Source organism: Helianthus annuus, chromosome 15 (genome assembly GCF_002127325.2).
Source record: "Helianthus annuus cultivar XRQ/B chromosome 15, HanXRQr2.0-SUNRISE, whole genome shotgun sequence".
In the NCBI taxonomy this organism is placed as follows: Eukaryota; Viridiplantae; Streptophyta; class Magnoliopsida; order Asterales; family Asteraceae; genus Helianthus; species Helianthus annuus.
The window spans coordinates 14,514,813-14,536,509 of NC_035447.2; the positions used below are offsets into that span (position 1 = coordinate 14,514,813).

Here is a 21,697-nt window from a genome sequence, read left to right on the forward strand (position 1 = left end):
GAAATTAATTTACAACTTCTTTATATAAATCAGTTTTATAAAGAGAAAACGTCATTGGTGTGCAACACATAACAATCATCGATTACAACTTTTAGTATTTATTAGTTGTAGAGATAGAAAAAAATTGCAAAACGTTACATATTTTTTAAATGTGTTGAGCACCTAGGAAATATGTTGGTAGAAATAAAACATTTATTTAATTAAGATTATGAGGGTCACTAACTAATACTTATTCTGAGTGGCTTGAGTAAAGAAACTTTTGGTTCATAGCATTATATAATTACAATTTGTTGGGTAATTTTAAGATTTGGTACGATACGTTGTTTGATAGGGGGGGCACTGGCTTCTACTTTTTCTTAGGAGCGAATTTAAAAGAGTAGAAGATGAATTACAAACTTGGTACATATGATAAGATTTTTTTATTTGACATTTTTCAATAAGTTCACTAGCATTTTAGTTTTAAAAAAATTTAGAGGTTTAAGTAGATTTTATTTCTATAAAACTGATCTATATAAAAAATTAAAAATTAATTTCTGTCTTAGTTTATAAACATCCTTCGCCTTAACAGAAAAATTAACTTAGTTAGTGGTTGGATGAAAATTTATAAAAATTATGTGACAAAGCTATTATTTTTTTCATATACAAATTGCATGTATATTCTTTTTTATTATATATGTAACACAATTAATTAAATAAAAGAAATTTAAAAGAGTTTTAGTAAATTGCCAAAATCGTCCCTGTGGTTTTTTATTTGTCAGTTTCATCCAAATATGCTCAACTTAACAGAAAAAATAAACTAAGTTAGTGGTTTGGATGGAAATGGCAAAAAGTTACAAACGTTGGGGGCAATTTGGTACAAAAGTGTCATTTTGGACGTAAATGCAAACCTGCCCAAATCTCAGGGACGATTTTAGAAATTAACTCAAAATGAAATTAAAACAATCTAAAAACCATCAGAGAGAGAGAGAGAGAGAAAACATAAAAAATGAAAGAAATGTACATTTGAGTTTCTAGAAAATTGATGAGTGACATAACTTTACTGCACTTTCCAAAAATACCCTTTCAGTACCTTTTTAATATTTTATTCACAAGTAATTAAATCAATATTCTCCAAAATATTGGCAACCGTAGATTTAATCAAATCAATGGCCAATATATAGTTTTCTGGGCTTTCTTAACTGAGATGGGTTTTCGATTTATCCTTGCCCTATATATATATATATATATATATATATAGAGAGAGAGAGAGAGAGAAAGTATATCGTACATTACGGCTTAACGTACAACAACGTGCGTGATTTGTTATATAATATGCGTGATTAATGTTTTCAATACGCGTGATTATTGTGTTTCAACATCCGTGATTTTGGATTTTTGAGTTATAACGTGCGTGATTTTAAAATGAACGTGCGTAATTACCTGTCGTACGTGATGTACGTTAAGCCGTAATGTACGTTAACCTTCCTCTCTCTCTCTCTCTATATATATATATATATATACACATAATTAATTCAGCTACTTAACTCGTTTTTCTCGTATAACTTCGAAAAATATAATGTTTTATAAAAATATGAACATACCGTTGGGACAAGCTTATTTTCCTCTATGATATGACCTAAGTTTCATAAAAATCGGAGTAAGGTCAAATATAACATATGTCGTTTATAATTATTCGAACGGTCTACAAATGGTTCGGACCCGCTTTTCAAAACGGATCAGATTTTTCTAGTGACATTTTTTTTGTGGATGTTACATTTTGGTCATTTTCGGTCAGACTGGCGATGTGTGAAATGAAATAAACCCAAATCAATGAAAAAATTACCAAAACATTTGGGATGTGTCTGATATTAATTTTAAATTATTCTCTCTAGGTTTTGGGACATGTATGCTATTAGATTATAGCTGCTTAATATCTTGAACCCATTTACCCACATCAAAACTGAATACATTAATATGCTATGTAATCTTAGAAAATATAACAAATATTATGTTGAAGTTATTACAAACTAGAAATAAATAATGTTATAGGTGTATTAGATATGTAGTTGAGTAACTGATATATCAAGTGAGTTTTGAGGTGAATTTAAAATTAGATTTCACGTAATGGGCCTCTCAACAATATAAAAACAATAACCATAATCTCCTATAGCTAAACTATTAGTCAGGTTTGTGGATGGTAAGATATTTGCAAACCTTACCTCTATCACCTGAGATAAATGAGTATCATTAGGGATAAAGAGTCTGCTTCTAAGAAGACCCCAACTCCAACTCCAAATCCAAAACCAGACATAGAAGGCCAACGATATGACTCTATGAAAAATTATTCTCAAGGGCCCGTGTCAAAATTCACGTGGGGCATCACAAAATTATTTTTAAAATTTAAAAAATCTTTAATTAATTTTTCTTATGGGTTGGTATCAAAATTTAATTGCGACACTTTAAATCACATATATAGTAAAAAAATATTTCATGGGGTGCGGAAGTTCCCTGACAAGTCAAAGCTCCCCCCCCCCCCCCCCCCTAATTTGCAAAGCGCTAAGTTAACCCAATAACGTGTTTACGGGGTTAGCCTCGGCTCCAATCATCTAGAATGCAACATCCATAACCAAGCAGATTTTGACACGAAACATTGATTACAACCTCTTGACAACAATGGTTGCATGAGCATCAATAATACACACAAAAAAACAAGAAACGAGACTGAATATATAAAACAATATCTAAATGGAGTAATGGACAGCTAATTTGTCCATAGTTACATAGTAATTAATTAAATCATTTAAACAAACAAGTACACCTTTTATATTGTATAAAACGAAAAATTATCTATTAAAACCATCAAAGTTAGGCCTATAAACGAACCGAACGTACACGAACATATGTATGTTTGTGTCGTTCATTTAACTTTAACCAAACACGAACACGAACACATTTTTTTTGTTTGTGTTCGTTCATTAAGAAATCGGGCATGTTCGTGTTCGTTTAAAGCCTAATGAACAGTTCACGAACACAAACAAACATAAATGTTAACATGATTGAACGAACATAAACGAACATAAATGAACGTAATGGAACAAATATAAACAAACACAATTTAACATTAGTGAACACAAACAAACAAGTATAATATATTACAGTTTATCTGAAAACACATCTAAGTTAGGGTTCATAATATTTTTTTATATAAATATTAAGTAAGTGATTAGTTACGATCTAAGAAAAATTTAAAAATTTCTTTTTTTACTAGAAAACTTAATTAATAATTAGTTATATTTATATAAGTAGTTAGAAAAACTAATATTCATATAAATATAACTATTTATGTATTTACTAAAATTTAAACGAACGTTCACGAACATAAATGAACAAATATAAACGAACGTTTACGAACATAAGGTGTGTTCATGTTTATTCACTTAATTAAAGGAACAAATTTTTTTGTTCTTATTCGTTCGTTTATTAAATAAACGAACATAAACGAACTTTCCGTCGAACAAGTTCACAAAACGTCGTTAATGAACCTAATCAAAGTTATATTCTGTTTTCCTTTGAACAAGTCATCGTTTACATAAAAATAACTTATCTTCTATCATTTATAATTGAGAGATCCATCCTTGAATATGGTTAAAATGTTGAAGGTAATTCATTGTGTGAAGTATGAATATAAAACACACATGTGTTTATGTGTGAAATAGTAAAATGGTAATATCAACGTATAATCATCTGGGAAACTCTGAAAAAGGCTCGATTTTGATTGGGAAATGTGGTGAAGATTGATTGGTTATGAGAATACAACCTTATCCAATGACAGAGAAAGACAACTAAGCAACATCTACATACACTTCAAAAAAGTTGTAGTACTTCAAAGGGGAAGTAAAAGATAAATTGTACATAGAGATTTGCACACATGACACACCCATATATATTACTGTCTCAATCTTATGAATTTTTTTTGTTTTCTTTTCTAACTACGTAATATAACATTTTAAAGTTTGGAGATTTTGGATTTGGTTTTGATTTAGGTACTTGAGGTATTTTGGGTTGAGGCACTCCTACTCTAACAAAGAAAAGTGTAACACCCTGAAAACGGGTTTGGTTATCAAATTACGTTAATATTAAAGAGCGGGTAAAGTACCGTTAGAGGTAAAAGTTAACCTATAAACAAAATAACTAGGAACTAATTAACTTAGTTAGTAACATGTAAATAGGTAATAAAACAATGAGTTGTAGCCTTATCTAATCAAAACTAAACTTGAGGGACCAAAGTTATAAAAAAGGAAACTTGTGTTTTATAAACAAAAATTTAGACATAACACACACATAGTGTGTGTGTGTATGTCGAACATCAGGAGGAGGAGACAAGGGGAAACCCTTGTTCATCCAAGATCATCAAAATTGAAGGGGAAATTGGAGCTCAAACTCGCGCATGATCATGAATTATCGATCACCTAAACTAGGGGATCATAGTATGTTTAAAAACCTAGATTTGATGAATTTTCTATGAAGAGAATGTTGAAGATGGTAACCTTGAGTTTGTTATTTTGATAGTATGATGAAAGTGATAATGAAATTATGTGTATGATCATCATACTTGCAAGTATGTGTGAAATACTTGAATAATTTAGATATTTAAGTATATGTTCATATATGACATGAAATGAGTTTTGATGATAGCATGAAATCACTGTTATATTGAACTTGAAATGTGTTTGAAATCATCATGTTTATAAGAATGTATGAAGAACTTGAATAATTTAGGTGTTCGGATGAATGTCTAATTCTTGGGTGAAATGGGTTTTTGCATAAGAGATGAAGACCCCAATTGTAATGTTATAAATTGACGAATTAGTTTATGAGGCTTGAAAGTTTATACTAACTTGATATTGTTAAGTATATCTTGTTGATTTGAAAGAAATAAGGTAAATTGGATGGCAAAGTTAGCTAAAAATGATAGCCTTAAAAATGATGCTTACCAAGTGATTGATAAAATGTCTAAGTGAGTTTTATCAAAGCGTTAGTACATTTATACATGTCATTTGGCAGTTTGACTTTTATAAGTCAAACTGACCTATAATAGAATCAAATGCGAAAAATGGTAAAGAAAATCCATAAGAATGATAGTCATGACATTGATGACTAATATAATCATCTTGTGGATGTGCATTATATGTCACACCCTCAAATTACCACATGCGGAATCCACCGCGAGGCGTGTGACGTACCAGGATCTAGCCACTAATCACATTGAACTAATAGTAAAATAATAACTCGAAATCTCATTCAACGTGAAACGTGCATTTCAAAATATCTTATTAAAACAAGTATATGTTCAGCGGAAACATAATTTATCGTTTAACCAATCCAACACCATTTTGTTAAGAAACATCAGTAAATATTAAATGTCTTCACAAACGACACGACCCATGACGACACCGGCTTCCCAGACTGTAAGTTCCATTTCGTGATGCATCTAACAACCTGCAAGCATGCAGAAAAAGTGTATCCGCATAAAGCTGACGGGTTCGCAGTTTTGTTTAACGAAAATCATGTAAGTGTTTAGTTTAAAAGTATTCCTCCCAGGAATATCAGTTTGTTTGTCCCCCCGGGACGCATGCTTGTGAAAGAGTAGTGAACTCACCTTAGTTTGCTTGGTATTGTAACGTACTTCTACGCATTAATGAAATGCCAGGTCCGTTACACGTGACCTAAGGTACGGTAGATATGAGTATGTGTATATAGGGTTATGCAATACCCTATTTGTCCAAACAACAAATGCTTTTTGATTACAAGTCAACAAGTATAGCATACAGTACATACAGTAACACACAATTGGATGTTAGCACGGATGCATTTACCGATAATAATTTTGGAACAAGTATAGTACTTATAAATTCAGACAAAGAGGCCCACCAACAACAATATACATATATAGGTTCTTATCTAAACACTATATATTAATATCCCATTTAATTAATATATGTAATCGGATCATGCTTTAACAAGCCGGCCCCCATATCCCTTTGTATGTCCGGCCCACATAGTTATTATGTACCTTTGATTGGTAGTTTTCTTATATCACTATTTTGAATATTATAAGAGTAATTCGGACACCCGGTCCACATAATAAATAATTTGTCGGCCCACTAACTGATGAAATCATGGAAAACAATTTAATATGGACTTTTATACTTCCTTGTTCACATTAAATCCTGAGGTATTAAAATTATAACCAAAGCTGGACAACAATTCTGAATTATCAATATATTCGGACCAACCTCCATTAATATGTGCGGACATAATAGTTTAAATAAATTTGGACCTTTTTTTGATACACAAGTTCGGACCCCTTGTGTTAAATATGTGCGGACCTTGTAATCTTTTAACACAAGTTCGGACATTTTAACTTAATATGTGCGGATGACTTTTAAACTTCAAATATGTGCGGACTTCAAAAATTTATTAAGTGTGGACAACCAGATGGAAGTCAAGTGCGGACTCATATATTTTCTAATCAGTGCGTACATTATATTGGTCCCTAAATGCGGACACCCACATATATTTATATGTGCGGATAGTATAAGAAACACTAAGTGCGGACATATGATCCTAAGGTTAAGTGTGGACATATGAAATCGTTCTAAGTGCGGACTGTGTTGAAACCTTAAATGCAGACCTCTTTTGAAACCTTATGTGCGAACTTAATAAAACCATTAAGTGCGGATCCTTAGATTTGTTGATAAAAGCGGACTATGTTCAATCATCACAAATACGGATATTGAACATTTTAACAAATGCGGACACTTGGTTGTTTAACAAATACGGACACTTGTGACTTCAAAAGGTCTGACAGTTTTCTTCCCAGTTCAGTAATCATACAGTTTTCAATTATGGAACCTACGAAAAAAACACTCTTTTTGCAGTAATCAATCACATCAAAAATCAAAATGATAGTTTATCATCCATACACATCAAACATCATTCAAAATGACTAATAACAATCATATAATTCGATCAATCTAGTAATTTTCACGCATTCATCAGTCATGAATAAAACACAAGTTGTTTGGATATCTAGGGTTTGTATGAATCAAAGAATCAACACCACAAGTGTAATATAAACCCTACCGTAAATTAATTTAGGGTTGGTTCTTGAAAGATTGATGGATGGAAATGCAAATGATTGTGTAGAACTTGTGTGATGCCCAAATGATTGGAGAGGAGGTTTCAACAAGTGGAATGATGGGGAGTGGCTAGGGTTTGTGTTATATAAGATTATAACTTTCCCTAAATGTCATGATACACCCATAATTATTAACTTTCACATAAATAGCACATACCATATTGTAATTCACACTTAAAGCACATAACTAAAGTATTTGCTAAGCAGCACATAAGTTTCGTATAAACCATTCGTTTATAATTATTGTTCACGTTAGTTGCCAATGTTCAAGAGTTATCATGTATGTGTTCCGGTAATTCCCCGAATTACCAACGTAGACTTATTTAACTAACCCTAGTTAAATGCAGTGCTATGAATGTATGATTTAATTAACCGTGGTTAGGTTAAAGTAGTAACATGAAGTTGCTGGTTGTCACATCATCCCCAACTTGAAAGAAATTTTGTCCCGAAATTTGATAACCTGTCTCAGAGAAATGAAACGGTAAGTCATGATGACTGTGGATTTTCCTCGGGTACCACATCATCCCTAACTTGAAAGGGAATTTCGTCCCGAAATTCACTAGTTGCATCAGGGTTAGGTTCAGCAGTTTTGAATAAGTGAGTATACTTGAGCATCATTTTATCCTCACGTTCCCACGTGAACTCCGGTCCACGTCTTGAGTTCCAATGAACTCTCACAATAGGTATACGAGTATACGACTGTGTTTACGGACCATAACTTCCCTGTCCATGATTTCGACGGGTTCCTCAATAAACTGCAACTTGTCATCGATTTTCAATTCTTGAAGAGGAACCACAAGTGTTTCATCGGATAAACACTTCTTTAGATTAGAGACGTGAAAAAGTCGTGAACGTTGCCAAGTTCATTAGGCAACTTAAGCCTGTAAGCCACCTTACCGATTCTTTCCAGAATCCTGAACGACCCAATATAACGCAGATTGAGCTTGCCGCATTTCCCAAAATGAACTACACCCTTCCAGGGTGATACTTTCAATAAAAACGATCGCCCACAGCGAATTCCAAGGGTTTCCTACGCTTGTCGGCGTAGCTTTTCTGGCGATCATGTGTTGCCGCCATACGATTTCTGATTTGAACAATCTTCTTAGAAGTTTCGAGTACAAGTTCTGGACCCGTGATTTGGCTGTCACCCACCTCAGCCCAACAAAGAGGAGATCGGCATTTCCGTCTATACAACGCCTTGAACAGAGCTGCCTGAATGCTAGAGTGGTAACTATTGTTGTAGGAAAACTCTACCAAAGGTAAATGTCTTTCCCAACCTTTACCAAAATCGATCACACATGCTCGCAGCATGTCTTTGAGTGTCTGGATGGTTCGTTCACTTTGATCATCCGCCTGATGGTGATAAGCGGAGCTCATGTCTAGACGTGAGGCGAATGATTTGTGCATCGCTTGCCACAAATCAGACGCAAAACGCGGATCGCAATCAGAAATGATAGAGGTCGGCATCCCGTGCTTACAAACTACTTCCTTGAAGTAAATACTAGCAAGCTGCGAAAACTTGTCAGTTTCCTTGATCGCAAGGAAGTGTGCAGATTTTGTCAGACGATCGACGATCTCCCAGATGGTTTCGTTTCCGCTTTGAGTTCTTGGTAAGCTAGTGATAAAATCCATGGAAATATGTTCCCATTTCTACATAGGCAGTTCTGGTTGCTGAAGCAAACTAGATGGTTTTTGGTATTCCACTTTGACTTTCGTGCAAGTCAGGCATTTGCTCACATATGTCGCTATGTCCGCTTGCATGTTTTGACACAAGTACAAGATTTTCAGATCCTGATACATCTTATCAGAACCCGGATAAACAGAATATCGAGACTCGTACCTTTCATCCATCACAAGATCTCTCAGATTACCATGCAACTGGACCCATATTCACTCCATGAAGTAGAAAATACCGTCAGATTTGGTTACGAGTTGTTTCTCCATGCCCCGTATGGACTCAGCTTGAAGGTTCTAGTCCTTCAACGCTTCGGTTTTGACAGAATGAATCTGGCCGGGAAGGTTAGAATGGATAGTGAGTTGTAAAGCTCGAACACGTTTAGGTTTAGTTTCCTTCCGACTAAGGGCATCAGCTACAACGCTAGCTTTGCCTGGATGATACTTAATGGCACAGTCGTAATCGTTTAAGAGTTCGACCCAGCGACGCTGTCGCATGTTCAACTCTTTCTGATCGAAAATGTGTTGAAGGCTCTTGTGATCGGTATAAATAGCGCATTTAATATCGTACAAGTAATGCCTCTAGATTTTAAGTGCAAAGACCACGGCTCCCAACTCCAAGTTGTGAGTTGTGTAATTCTTCTCGTGAACCTTCAACTGTCGAGAAGCGTAGGCTATCACTTTTTCTCGCGTTGCATCAAAACGCAACCGATACCTTGAATAGATGCATCATAGTACACCATGAAGTCATCCGTACCATCGGGTAAGGACAGTATCGGTGCACTGCAAAGTTTTTGTTTCAAAAGCTGAGAGGCCTTCTCCTGATTCGCTCCCCATGAATAAGTGACACCTTTCTGAGTTAGAGCGGTAAGAGGTTGAGCGATTTTTTAGAATCCCTCAATAAATCTACGATAGTACCCCGCGAGACCAAGAAATTGTCGCACCTCCGCAGGAGTCTTAGGTGTCGCCCAATTCCTTAAAAAATCGATCTTTGCTGGATTAACATGTATCCATGATTCGTTGATCACGTGACCAAGAAAGTGTACTTCTCGAATCCAGAAATCACACTTAGAGAATTTCGCGTAGAGTTGTTCCTTCCTCAAGAGTTCCAAGATAAGACGCAAGTGTCGCTCATGATCCTCCTTGCTCTTAAAATAGATCAGAATGTCATGATAAACACGATGATGAAATCATCATGATACAGTTTGCACACACGTTTCATAAGATCCATGAAGATAGCAGGTGCGTTAGTTAACCGAATGGCAAGACTAAAAACTCCTAATGGTCATACCGCGTTCGGAAAGCTGTTTTGGGAATATCTTCCTCTTGGACTCTCAACTGATGAAAGCCCGATCTTAAATCGATTTTTAAATAGAAGGTTGACCCTTGCAACTGGTCAAACGGATCGTCAATGTGAGGTAGGGTATAACGGTTCTTGACCGTCACCTTATTGAGTTCGCGGTAGTCGATACACATGCGGAAAGACCCGTCTTTCTTCTTCACAAATAGGACTAGGGCTCTCCACGGCGAAGAACTAGGTCAGATAAAACCTCTATCTAACAGTTCCTGGAGTTGATTTGACAGCTCTTGCAACTCTCCCGGTGCAAGACGATAAGGAGCACGGGCAATCAGAGCTACTCCTGACGTGAGTTCGATTTGGAATTCCACCTGTCAATGTGGAGGTAGTCCTGGAAGTTCCTCGGGAAACACATCAGAAAAGTCACGAACGACTTGAATGTCTTCGATATTCTTTTCCTCAGACTGAGTATCGGTAACGAGAGCTAGAATATCAAGGTAACCCTTCCGTATGCACTTCTGGGCTTTCATAGCTGAAATGATGTCAACCGTAGCACCACTCCGATGACCTTGAATAGACAGTGAGTCCCCAATAGGGAGAGGAATACGGACGATCTTCTCTTTGCAGAGAATTTCAGCTCGGTGTTTGGACAACCAGTGCATATCGGCGACTATGTCAAAACTACCAAGAGTGACGGGAAGAAGATCAATTTCAAACAGTTGACCTAGAAGGTCGAGTTTGCACCCAACGTGAACATGAGACGCTTCAATTGGCTTACCATCAGCCAATTCCACAATATGTTTGGTTTCAAGAGGTGTTTGGGTCGATCCTAACAGTCTACTGAATTTCAAGGACACGTAACTCCAATCGGCACCAGAATCGAATAAAACAGAGGCGAAAAGATTGTTCACAAAAAACGTACCGGTCACGACGTTGCCATCGTTCCTGGCGTCACAGGCGCCAATCGTGAATGCCCTCCCACGAGCACCATTTCTGTCGTTGTTACCATTGTTGTTGTTGTGGTTCCCAACGTAGTTGTTGTGGTTCCCAACATTGTTGTTGTTGGCGTTCTGGTTCAACTGTGGGCAATCCATCTTGAAATGACCCTCACTTCCACACTGGAAGCATCCCTTCCGATTACCCTGATTTTGCTGCGGTTGCTGTCTCTGTTGTTGCGGCGGTTGTTGCTGCTATTGATGTTGCTGTTGCTGTTGTTTTGGGAACGGAGTTATGCAGTCTTTCGTCATATAACCCACCTTGTCACACCTCTGTTTGGTTCGGGTGCACTGGCCGTAATGATGGTAGTTGCACTTATTGCACTTTGGCTACTTGCCTGTGTAAGAACCCTGATTCTGATTATTGCCATGGTTCTGATTTGCATAGGAAGCCTGGTTGAAGTTGCGGTTGTTGTTATCAGCCTTCTTCTGTTGTTGGTTGATGTTGGAGGCCATGTCTGAGTCATTCCACTTTCGTTTGTTGACGGTAGCAGGAGTAGTCACAACACCACGCTCTGGTAGTGAACAACGTTCGACTTCTTGATCAATAATCTTGTGGGCTAGATGGATAATCCGTGGTAAGATATCGAGATTCACCGCAGTAACCATACTTTTGATCTGTGGCGCCAACCCATTGATATACAACTCAATTCTCTTGTAGGGCGGGTTCGATAAATCAGGGCACATGTTGGCAAGCTCATAAGAACGCTTCGTATAGGCCTCAATCTCGGATCCCACCATCTTCAGATGATATTACTCGTTCTCCAGCTTTTGAATTTGATCACGAGGACAGTACTCCTCCCGAATCAATTCCTTGAAATCAATCCATGTAGTAGCATTCGCCATTTCAATCCCAAGCATCTAAACTTGGGCGTTCCACCAAGTTAAGGAAGCATCCTCTAGTGTGCCTGAAGCATACTTCAGCTTATCCCCAGCCGGACAGTTACACATAGCAAATGCCGATTCAGCCTTCTCAAACCAGTGGAGAAGTCACACCGCTCCTTCAGTTCCATTGAAAGTTTGTGGCTTGCAATCCATGAGCACCTTGAATTTACAGACAGGCGGATTGTTCTGGTTCTGGTTCACGTGTTGACCTGGAGGTGAAAGAACGTATAACGCACGAATGAGAGTTTAAGTATGTGAATAAAGAACAAGAATCGTCTTGTCGTAAGTCTCGTACCAGCTTACTGAGCTGCTAAAGCTTCAGCCACACGCGTATTGATGAGATCCGTTAACTCTGCCTGAGTCATGATGATATTGCCACGTCCACCGCCGTGTCCACCACAACGTCCACTCATGATTCTGCATCCACAAGAAGAGTGGAAAGAGTAAGGATCACGATTGAGTAGAAGTCAATCATCGCTGTGACTCCTATAGATTGTTGAATCCCCAATTATGTCGGATAATGGGCCAGAATCCTTTCACACTTGCTAAGCCTCACTAGGACTCACATGCACCCCACATTATTATTACGTGTGCACCCGTAATGATAACGTGATTTGCATGTTCATCTCAGTTCCTTTTAACTTGTGTCAAAAGATCCTCATATTCGAGTGTTAAAAGCTAAAGTGTTGTCAAAACGATAAAGATCACGAAGTTCTAGAGATGCTATGATACTGGGAAAGCAACTATATGCAATGAAATGTGTATGTGTATGCTAGATATGTAATGTATACAGTAAATAAAGACGAACCTTGCAAACTGGAGCGGAGTGTCAGGGTCGCTTTCGGAACTGATTCGGTTATAGTCTGGTTTTATAAAAAAATGTTTTAAAACCTAGTTCACTATAACCAGTGGCTCTGATACCAAACTGTCACACCCTCAAATTACCACATGCAGAATCCACCGTGAGGCGTGTGACGTACCAGGATCTGGCCACTAATCACATTGAACTAACAGTAAAATAATAACTCAAAATCTCATTCCACGTGAAAAGTGCATTTCAAAACATCTGACTAAAACAAGTATACGTTCAGCGGAAGCATAATTTATCGTTTAACCAATCCAACACCATTTTGTTTAGAAACATCAGTAAATATTAAATGTCTTCACAAACGACACGACCCATGACGACACCGGCTTCCCAGACTGCAAGTTCCATTTCGTGATGCATCTAACGACCTACAAGCATGCAGAAAAAGTGTATCCGCATAAAGCTGGCGAGTTCACAGTTTTGTTTAACGAAAATCATGTAAGTGTTTAGTTTAAAGTATTCCTCCCAGGAATATTAGTTTGTTTGCCCCCCTCGGGACGCATGCTTGTGAAAGAGTAGCGAACTCACCTTAGTTTGCTCGGTATTGTTACGTAGTTCTATGCGTTAATGGTATGCTAGGTCTGTTACACACGACCTAAGGTATGTTAGATATGAGTATGTGTATATAGGGTTATGCAATACCCTATTTGTCCAAACAACAAATGCTTTTTGATTACAAGTCAACAAGTATAGCATACAGTACATACAGTGACACACAGTTGGATGTTAGCACGGATGCATTACTGATAATAAATTTGGAACAAGTATAGTACTTATAAATTCAGACAAAAAGGCCCACCAACAACAATATATATATATATATATATATATATAGGCTAAATTGCACTTTTCGTCCTTTATGTTTCAGGGTTTCTACAGGCGCTGTCCTTTAAGTTTAAAAATTACACTCTATGTCCTTTATGTTTGCAACCTATAACAGGGGGTGTCCTTTCTCATAAACCCAGTTCCCTTTTAATGTTAAAATCCCTTGTCTCTCTCAACTTCAAACATGAGGGACCTTTTATGTAAATAGTTATAGTTAATCGAATTAAACAATAATTTGAGAAGTTTATAATTCAGTCTTTGATTAAATGGATCAAAATAAAGAATTTACCCTTCCCCTTTTCCATTTTCTTTCTTTTTCCAGAAAAATATACATCAAAGCAATGGCAATTTAGGCATAATACCCAACAATTGTACCAGTCCATCTTCTTCATTATAGCAAGCCGCACTCACTCCTTTTCTCCTTTCTCTTCCTATCACTGTTCACCAATAGCAGCCTATATATAACATCACATATATATATACACATAGATACACACTTTGATACACACATAGACAAATATGTGGCGGTGCGTATCACGTGGTCTTCGCATTCCGTCCCGGAGATCCACCTCCGGCGGTTCTTTTTCACACAGCTTCTTCTCATCTGAATCGGTAATCTATTACTACCTCCGTTTGTTTTCAGTTATATTTTTAATTACTTGAAATTTAGGGTTTATTGTGGAACTCACATGGATCTGCGAGATAAAGTTTAATTATTTAGGGTTTATGGTGGTGTATATATATGAAGAAGAAAAGGGTGTGAAAGTGAATTTCCAGGTTCCGGGTTCCAACTCAAAGACGAAGACGAAGTTCCTGCGCGAACCGATCTAGAACCAAGCTATTGGCTGGCCAGAATTTGTGATAAATCAGAGAGAGCGTGGTCTGCATCGTAAAGTTGGCTGTTGTTGGCTTGATTAGAACAGGGGTTTAACGGGATCTGGTTTGTGTGGCGAAGAAGAAGGTGGAACAGAGGAACGGTGCTTTACCAGATATATTAAGGAGAAGATGTGGGGTTTTAAAAATTACACATATGGTCCCTGTTGTTAAAGAGTTTTACAAAGAGGGGTTTTAACACCAAAAGTTAACTGGGTTGACAAGAAAGGACACCGCCTGTTATAGGTTGCAAACATAAAGGACATAGAGTGTAATTTTTAAACTTAAAGGACAGCGCCTGTAGAAACCCTAAAACATAAAGGACGAAAAGTGCAATTTTGCCTATATATATATATATATATATATATATATATAGGTTCTTATCTAAACACTATATATTAATATCCTATTTAATTAATATAGGTAATCGGATCATGCTTTAACAAGCGGGCCCCTATAATAAATAATTTGTCGGCCCACTAACCGATGAAATCATGGAAAACAATTTAATATGGACTTTTATACTTCCTTCATCACATTAAATCCTGAGGTATTAATATTATAACCAAAGCCGGACAACAATTCTGAATTATCAATATATTCGGACCAACCTCCATTAATATGTTCGGACATAATAGTTTAAATAAATTCGGACCTTTTTTTTGATACACAAGTTCGGACCCCTTGTGTTAAATATGTGCGGACCTTGTAATCTTTTAACACAAGTTCAGACATATTAACTTAATATGTGCGGATGACTTTTAAACTTCAAATATGTGCGGACTTCAAAAATTTATTAAGTGTGGACAACCGGATGGAAGTCAAGTGCGGACTCATATATTTTCTAATAAGTGCGGACACCCACATATATTTATATGTTAAAACACTATATGAAACATTAACTGCGGACATATGATCCTAAGGTTAAGTGCGGACACACGAAATCGTTCTAAGTGCGGACTGTGTTGAAACCTTAAATGCAGACCTCTTTTGAAACCTTATGTGCGAACGTAATAAAACCATTAAGTGCGGATCCTTATATTTGTTGACAAATGCGGACTATGTTCAATCATCACAAATACGGACATTGAACCTTTTAACAAATGCGGGCACTTGGTTGTTTAACAAATACGGACACTTGTGACTTCACAAGGTCTGACAGTTTTCTTCCCAATTCAGTAATCACACAGTTTTCAATTATAGAACCTACGACAAAAAACCCTCTTTTTACAGTAATCAATCACATAAAAAATCTAAATGATAGTTTATCATCCATACACATCAAACGGCATTCAAAATGACTAATAGCAATCATACAATTCGATCAATCTAGCAATTATTACGCATTCATCAGTTTTGAATAAAACCCAAGTTGTTTGTATATCTAGGGTTCATATGAATCAAAGAATCAACACCACAAGTGTAATATAAACCTTACCTTAAAATGATTTAAGGTTGGTTCTTGAAAGATTGATGGATGGAAATGCAAATGATTGTGTAGAACTTGTGTGATGCCCAAATAATTGGAGAGGAGGTTTCAACGAGTGGAATGATGGGGAGTGGCTAGGGTTTGTGTTATATAATATTATAACTTTCCCTAAATGTCATGATACACTCGTAATTATTACTTTTCACATAAATAGAACATACCATCTTGTAATTCACACTTAAAGCACATAATTCACGTATTTGCTAAGCAGCACATAAGTTTCGTATAAACCATCCGTTTATAATTATTATTCGCGTTAGTTACCAATGTTCGTGAGTTATCATGTATGTGTTCTGGTAATTCCCCAAATTACCAACGTAGACTCATTTAACTAACCCTAGTTAAAATGTAGTGCCATGAATGTATGATTTAATTAATTGTGGTTAGGTTAAAGTAGTAACCCGAAGTTGCGGGTTGTCACATCATCCCCAACTTGAAAGAAATTTCGTTCCGAAATTTGATAAGCAGACTTAGAGAAATGAAACGGTAAGTCACGATGACTATGGATTTTCCTTGGGTACCACATCATCCCCAACTTGAAAGGGAATTTCGTCCTGAAATTCACTAGTTGCATCAGGGTTAGGTTCGACAGTTTTGAATAAGTGAGGATACTTGAGCATCATTTTATCCTCACCTGAACTCCGGTCCACGTCTTGAGTTCCAACGAACTCTCACAATAGGTATACGACTGTGTTTACGGACCATAACTTCCCTGTCCATGATTTCGACGGGTTCCGCAATAAAATGCAGCTTGTCATCGATCTTTAGTTCTTGAAGAGGAACCACAAGTGTTTCATCGCACAAACACTTCTTTAGATTAAAGACGTGAAAAACGTCGTGAACATTGCCAACTTCATCAGGCAACTCAAGCCTGTAAGCCACCCTACCGATTCTTTCCAGAATCGTGAACGGCCCAACATAACGCTGATTGAGCTTGCTGCATTTCCCAAAATGAACTACACCCTTCCAGGGTGAGACTTTCAATAAAACACGATCGCCCACGATGAATTCCAAGGGTTTTCTACGCATGTTGGCTAGCTTTTCTGGCGATCACGTGCTACCGCCATACGATTTCTGTTTTGAACAATCTTCTTAGAAGTTTCGAGTACAAGTTCTGGACCCGTGATTTGGCTGTCACCCACCTCAGCCCAACAAAGAGGAGATCGGCATTTCCGTCTGTACAACACCTCGTACGTAGCTGCCTGAATGCTAGAGTGGTAACTATTGTTGTAGGAAAACTCTACCAAAGGTAAATGTCTTTCCCAACCTTTACCAAAATCGATCACACATGCTCGCAACATGTCTTCGAGTGTCTGGATGGTTTGTTCACTTTGACCATACGTCTGAGGGTGATAAGCGGTGCTCATGTCTAGACGTGAGCCGAAAGATTTGTGCATCACTTACTATAAATCGGATGCAAAACGCGGATCGTGATCAGAAATGATAGAGGTCGGCACCCTGTGCCTAGAAACTACTTCCTTCAAGTAAATACTAGCAGGCTGCGAAAAATTGTCAGTTTCCTTGATCGCAAGGAAGTGTGCAGATTTTGTCAGACAATCAACGATCACCCAGATGGTATCGTTTCTGCTTTGAGTTCTTGGTAAGCCGGTGACAAAATCCATGGAAATTTGTTCCCATTTCCACATAGGCATTTCTGGTTGCTGAAGCAAACCAGACGGTTTTGGGTATTCCACTTTGACTTTCGGGCAAGTCAGGCATTTGCTCACCTATGTCGCTATGTTCGCTTTCATGTTTGGCCACCAGTACAAGATTTTTATATCCTGATACATCTTATCAAAACTCGGATGAACAGAGTACCGAGACTTGTGCGCTTCATCCATTACAAGCTCTCTTAGATTACCATGCAACGGGACCCATATTCGCTCAATGAAGTAGCAATACCGTCAGATTTGGTTACGAGTTGTTTCTCCATGCCCCGCATGGACTCAGCTTGAAGGTTCTCGTCCTTCAACGCTTCGGATTGGGCAGAACGAATTTGGTCGGGAAGGTTAGAATGGATAGTGAGTTATAAAGCTCGAACACGTTTAGGTTTAGTTTCCTTCCGACTGAGGGCATCAGCTACAACATTAGCTTTGCCTGGATGATAATTAATGGCACAGTCGTAATCATTTAAGAGTTCGACCCAACGGCGTTGTCGCATGTTCAACTCTTTTTTATCGAAAAGGTGCTGAAGGCTCTTGCGATCGGTATAAATAGTGCATTTAGTACCATATAAGTAATGCCTCCATATTTTAAAAAAATAACCTTTATTTAAATAAGGATTTAAAAAGACTAAAATACTCTCACATGCTTTGCATGTGAGGTGACTTAACCAAGAAATCTAACAGTGTTAGTGTTAAAGGTTGACCCCTGTATCAAAACATGAACATAAATGTTGGTTTTTGCCAATTTTATAGTGAAAGGTACGAAGTGAAGTTTGAGTATAACATAAAGGTTGATTTCTGTAATTTTATTTAGAACTAGCGGCTAAATACGCAACCAAAAAACATATGCCACAATAATAAGAATGACAAAAAAATGCCACATGGCCAGAAAAAATGGATCAAAAACCCCTTATTCGGGATGGTCTTAGAAGTATAGGATATAAAGAGTACTGTTTAATGAGAAGCAAATAAATAAATTTATGAATAAATAAAACTAATATATCAGTCTTTAAGTCCTCTTTATTAAGAATTTCTAATTTTGATGTAAAGACAAATATTGGGAATTTCAATTTCACAACCTAGAGTGTACTTAAACGACGAAGTAAATGTGAGATGTTGCTGTTGTTGGTGCTGCTGTTGCTGCTGTTGCTGTTGTTGGCACTACTACTACTAACTATTAATTATTCTTTCGTTTTGAGAGCGGATCTTGACATGATCCCTACCTGCGCGGCTCTCATTCGACGAAGTATTTTGGTTCCTTCGGATGTCTGTGTTTTATGTGAAGACACCCCTGAGACGGTGGAGCATTTGTTTCCTTCCTGCTTGGTGAGACTGTGGAGCACCTATTTAGTATGCGGTGTAGAATTCCTATGGTTTAGGCATAATTAACTTCAAGTTTGGAGTTACATGAGACCTTGAGTTGGGAAGAAGCAAAAAGATATTATTCATGGATTGGTGATTACATCGTGTTGGCGTATTTGGAAGACTAGAAATGAAAAGGTTTTCTCTAACAATGCTCGGATGTAACAAAGATCATGGGTGAGATTAGATCTTTAGGTTTCTTATGGCTCAAAAATAGGTCTAGTTTTAAAGATCTAGATTGGAAGAGTTTGTGTAAACATGCCATGTATATGTTGTAAGTGTCTTTGTGTGACGGCCCTGCCATTTTGGTATGTGTTGGCCGGTTTAATGAAGTTTACAGTTTAAAAAAATATTAATTATTCATTCTGGTGGTCAATATGAACACTAAGGCCGCACGGTATGGGGTTCGTCCCCCTCACGTCCTGCTCCGGCGCCGCCGTCCCCCCTATTCCCCCCCCCCCAGCCGGCGTCCTTAACGTCGAGTTCCGGATGATGGAGCCGGTCCTCCCCCTTTCTCACACACCTATACATACAACTTATATATATACATATTAGGTTCATCCTCCCATTTCCTCACCTCCATCCTCTTTGCCCCATCCTCACACCCGATCTACGTGGCGCCTACGTGGCGGATCATCCTCCAAGGGAGGACCATCACCATACCGCATAGCCTAACATCACCCTCAATTTTTGCCATGTGTCGTTCTTTAGGCTACCAGTTACACTTTTGTTGAACCCTGGTCCCTAACTGTCACCTTAGCGCTACATCACCATCTCCTATCTCATCTCTCACCTAGTCACCTCAATCCCTAATTCCTCAACCTATGTTATACACATTCCTCATTCCCTGGTCTCGTGAAATCACGGTAGCCGGTAAGCCCATGGCTTCAATGTTTAGTACCATGTGTATTTACGTCTTTTGTTTCTAAATTCGCTTTTGTGTTCCATAACGTTCACTTGGCCAAAATTGCTACGTTTTTTTAATTTACGTTTTAATGTTTAAACATGTAACTCCAAAAGGAATTTTGTATTAGCATCGTCACATAGAAACTAACAAGTTATGCAAACACATTTCACACATTTATATTTATAATAAATTAATAACTTAAAAGTAATGCAGTAAACTTGTCGATTTTTCTTGAGTTTAAGTCTAGGACATGAAGGCTAGCCACCTTGGTAAGAAGACAAAGACATTGTTTAGTTTTATAAATAACTTCATCAAGTTGTTGGTATTGTTATAATGAGTTGCATGTTATGCATTACAACATATACATTGATGAGGTTGTCCTTACTTTAGACTTTAGAGGGATTGTGACCCAACACTGGGATTCGTGTGTGCCCAAAGTGTGTGGATGTGTGTGTGCAGATTGTGCCTTTGGCAGATGTAGAATCCTAGGTGGGTCATCTAGGTATCCCTGTTATATAGGGTTGTGACAATCACATAAAAAAGGTGTATATATATATTTCAAATTAAATATAAAATCATAGAGCATTGTTGTTCTTGAGACGTGCGCATTATGTTTCTAAAATCTTACATTGTACTAATGGTGCGTGGGTATGATATATGCGGCATTAGGTGAAATATAAAACCACAAAAAACTACTATATATATACTTGGTTTAGGGAACTCTTAAATAGAAGATGGTAAATATGGTTAGTGGAGACGCAGGTTCGATTCCCGTTTGTACCATTTTCAAGGGACATATGGGTGAAGAAACGAATCGTAGCTTTAATCCCGGATTCCAACCTGATGGGGGGCGGGAGTTTACGGATTCCATATAGTTTCCACGCATCAGGGTGCACAGTCTTATGGCGGTCAAGGAGTCGATAACTTCGAGTCGGATGGGTTTACACATAAGATTATTTGACGTTAGAAAAACTCGATATCAATAGCCGGCTGGTAGCATTTGTAGATGAACAGGTGAGATTGCTTTTTAACATAACACTAATGGGTCAAAGGAACGATGAGGATTAAGACTAAGGTTATTAACTTCTAGAAATACTATAAGTAGGAGGTACAATCTGTTTTTCGTAGGGATGTGCAAAAAACCAAATTAACCGAACGATAACCGAATTAACCCACAAAACCGAACCGAAAAAACCGAACCAAATAAAAAACCGGTGGGTCGGTTAATGGTTTTTTTAAAACCGAAAGTAGCGGGTCGGTTATGGTTATCATTTTTTCCATACCCACCATAACCGAACTGAACCGACATGTAATAAATCTTTGTAGGATTTAGCACTTTTCACCATATTTTTAATATTTGATATTTTTGACTAGAGATTTTTAGTACTTATGGGTTTTTCATATCATTTTGTGGTTTTTGTTGAATGTTTATTTGAATTTATAGAATGTATCATATCACTTATTTGAATATTTGATAATAATTGGTATTAATATTATAGATTATATGTATTTTATAATACTGTGTAATATACTTATATATACAAATATGCAATAACAATTTATTCCATGTTAAAAAAACAATTAAGCTATTTTTAGATAAGCTAAATACACGGTTAACCACCCATAACCGATCCGCTATAACCATCAAAACCAAATAACCATAACCACCATAACCGAT

General features: G+C 37.2%; 1 protein-coding gene and 1 long non-coding RNA gene across 2 annotated transcripts; both read right to left on the reverse strand.

Annotated features, from left to right (window-relative positions):
* Positions 1-5,298: 5,298 nt before the first annotated feature.
* On the reverse strand, positions 5,299-7,227 carry LOC110914815. Its single transcript, XR_002578619.2, has 3 exons — positions 7,126-7,227; positions 5,639-5,705; positions 5,299-5,478 (listed from the first exon to the last, which is right to left on the reverse strand). It is a non-coding gene; the product is annotated as an uncharacterized LOC110914815 (long non-coding RNA).
* Positions 7,228-12,330: 5,103 nt separating this feature from the next.
* On the reverse strand, positions 12,331-17,115 carry LOC110913330. The gene is made up of 2 exons (XM_022158167.1): positions 16,721-17,115; positions 12,331-12,448 (listed from the first exon to the last, which is right to left on the reverse strand). The coding sequence occupies exons 1-2, from the start codon at positions 17,113-17,115 to the stop codon at positions 12,331-12,333; spliced, it is 513 nt and encodes a 170-aa protein (XP_022013859.1).
* Positions 17,116-21,697: the final 4,582 nt, after the last annotated feature.

What these genes read in the sequence shown, in the direction of transcription:
- LOC110913330 (XM_022158167.1), bottom strand. Translation starts at nt 17,115, where the DNA reads ATGCGTAGAAAACCCTTGGAATTCATCGTGGGCGATCGTGTTTTATTG. An exon ending in AGACGTGGACCGGAGTTCAG is followed by an intron (nt 12,449 to 16,720) that starts GTGAGGATAAAA and finishes TTGTGGATGCAG; the next exon opens with AATCATGAGTGGACGTTGTG.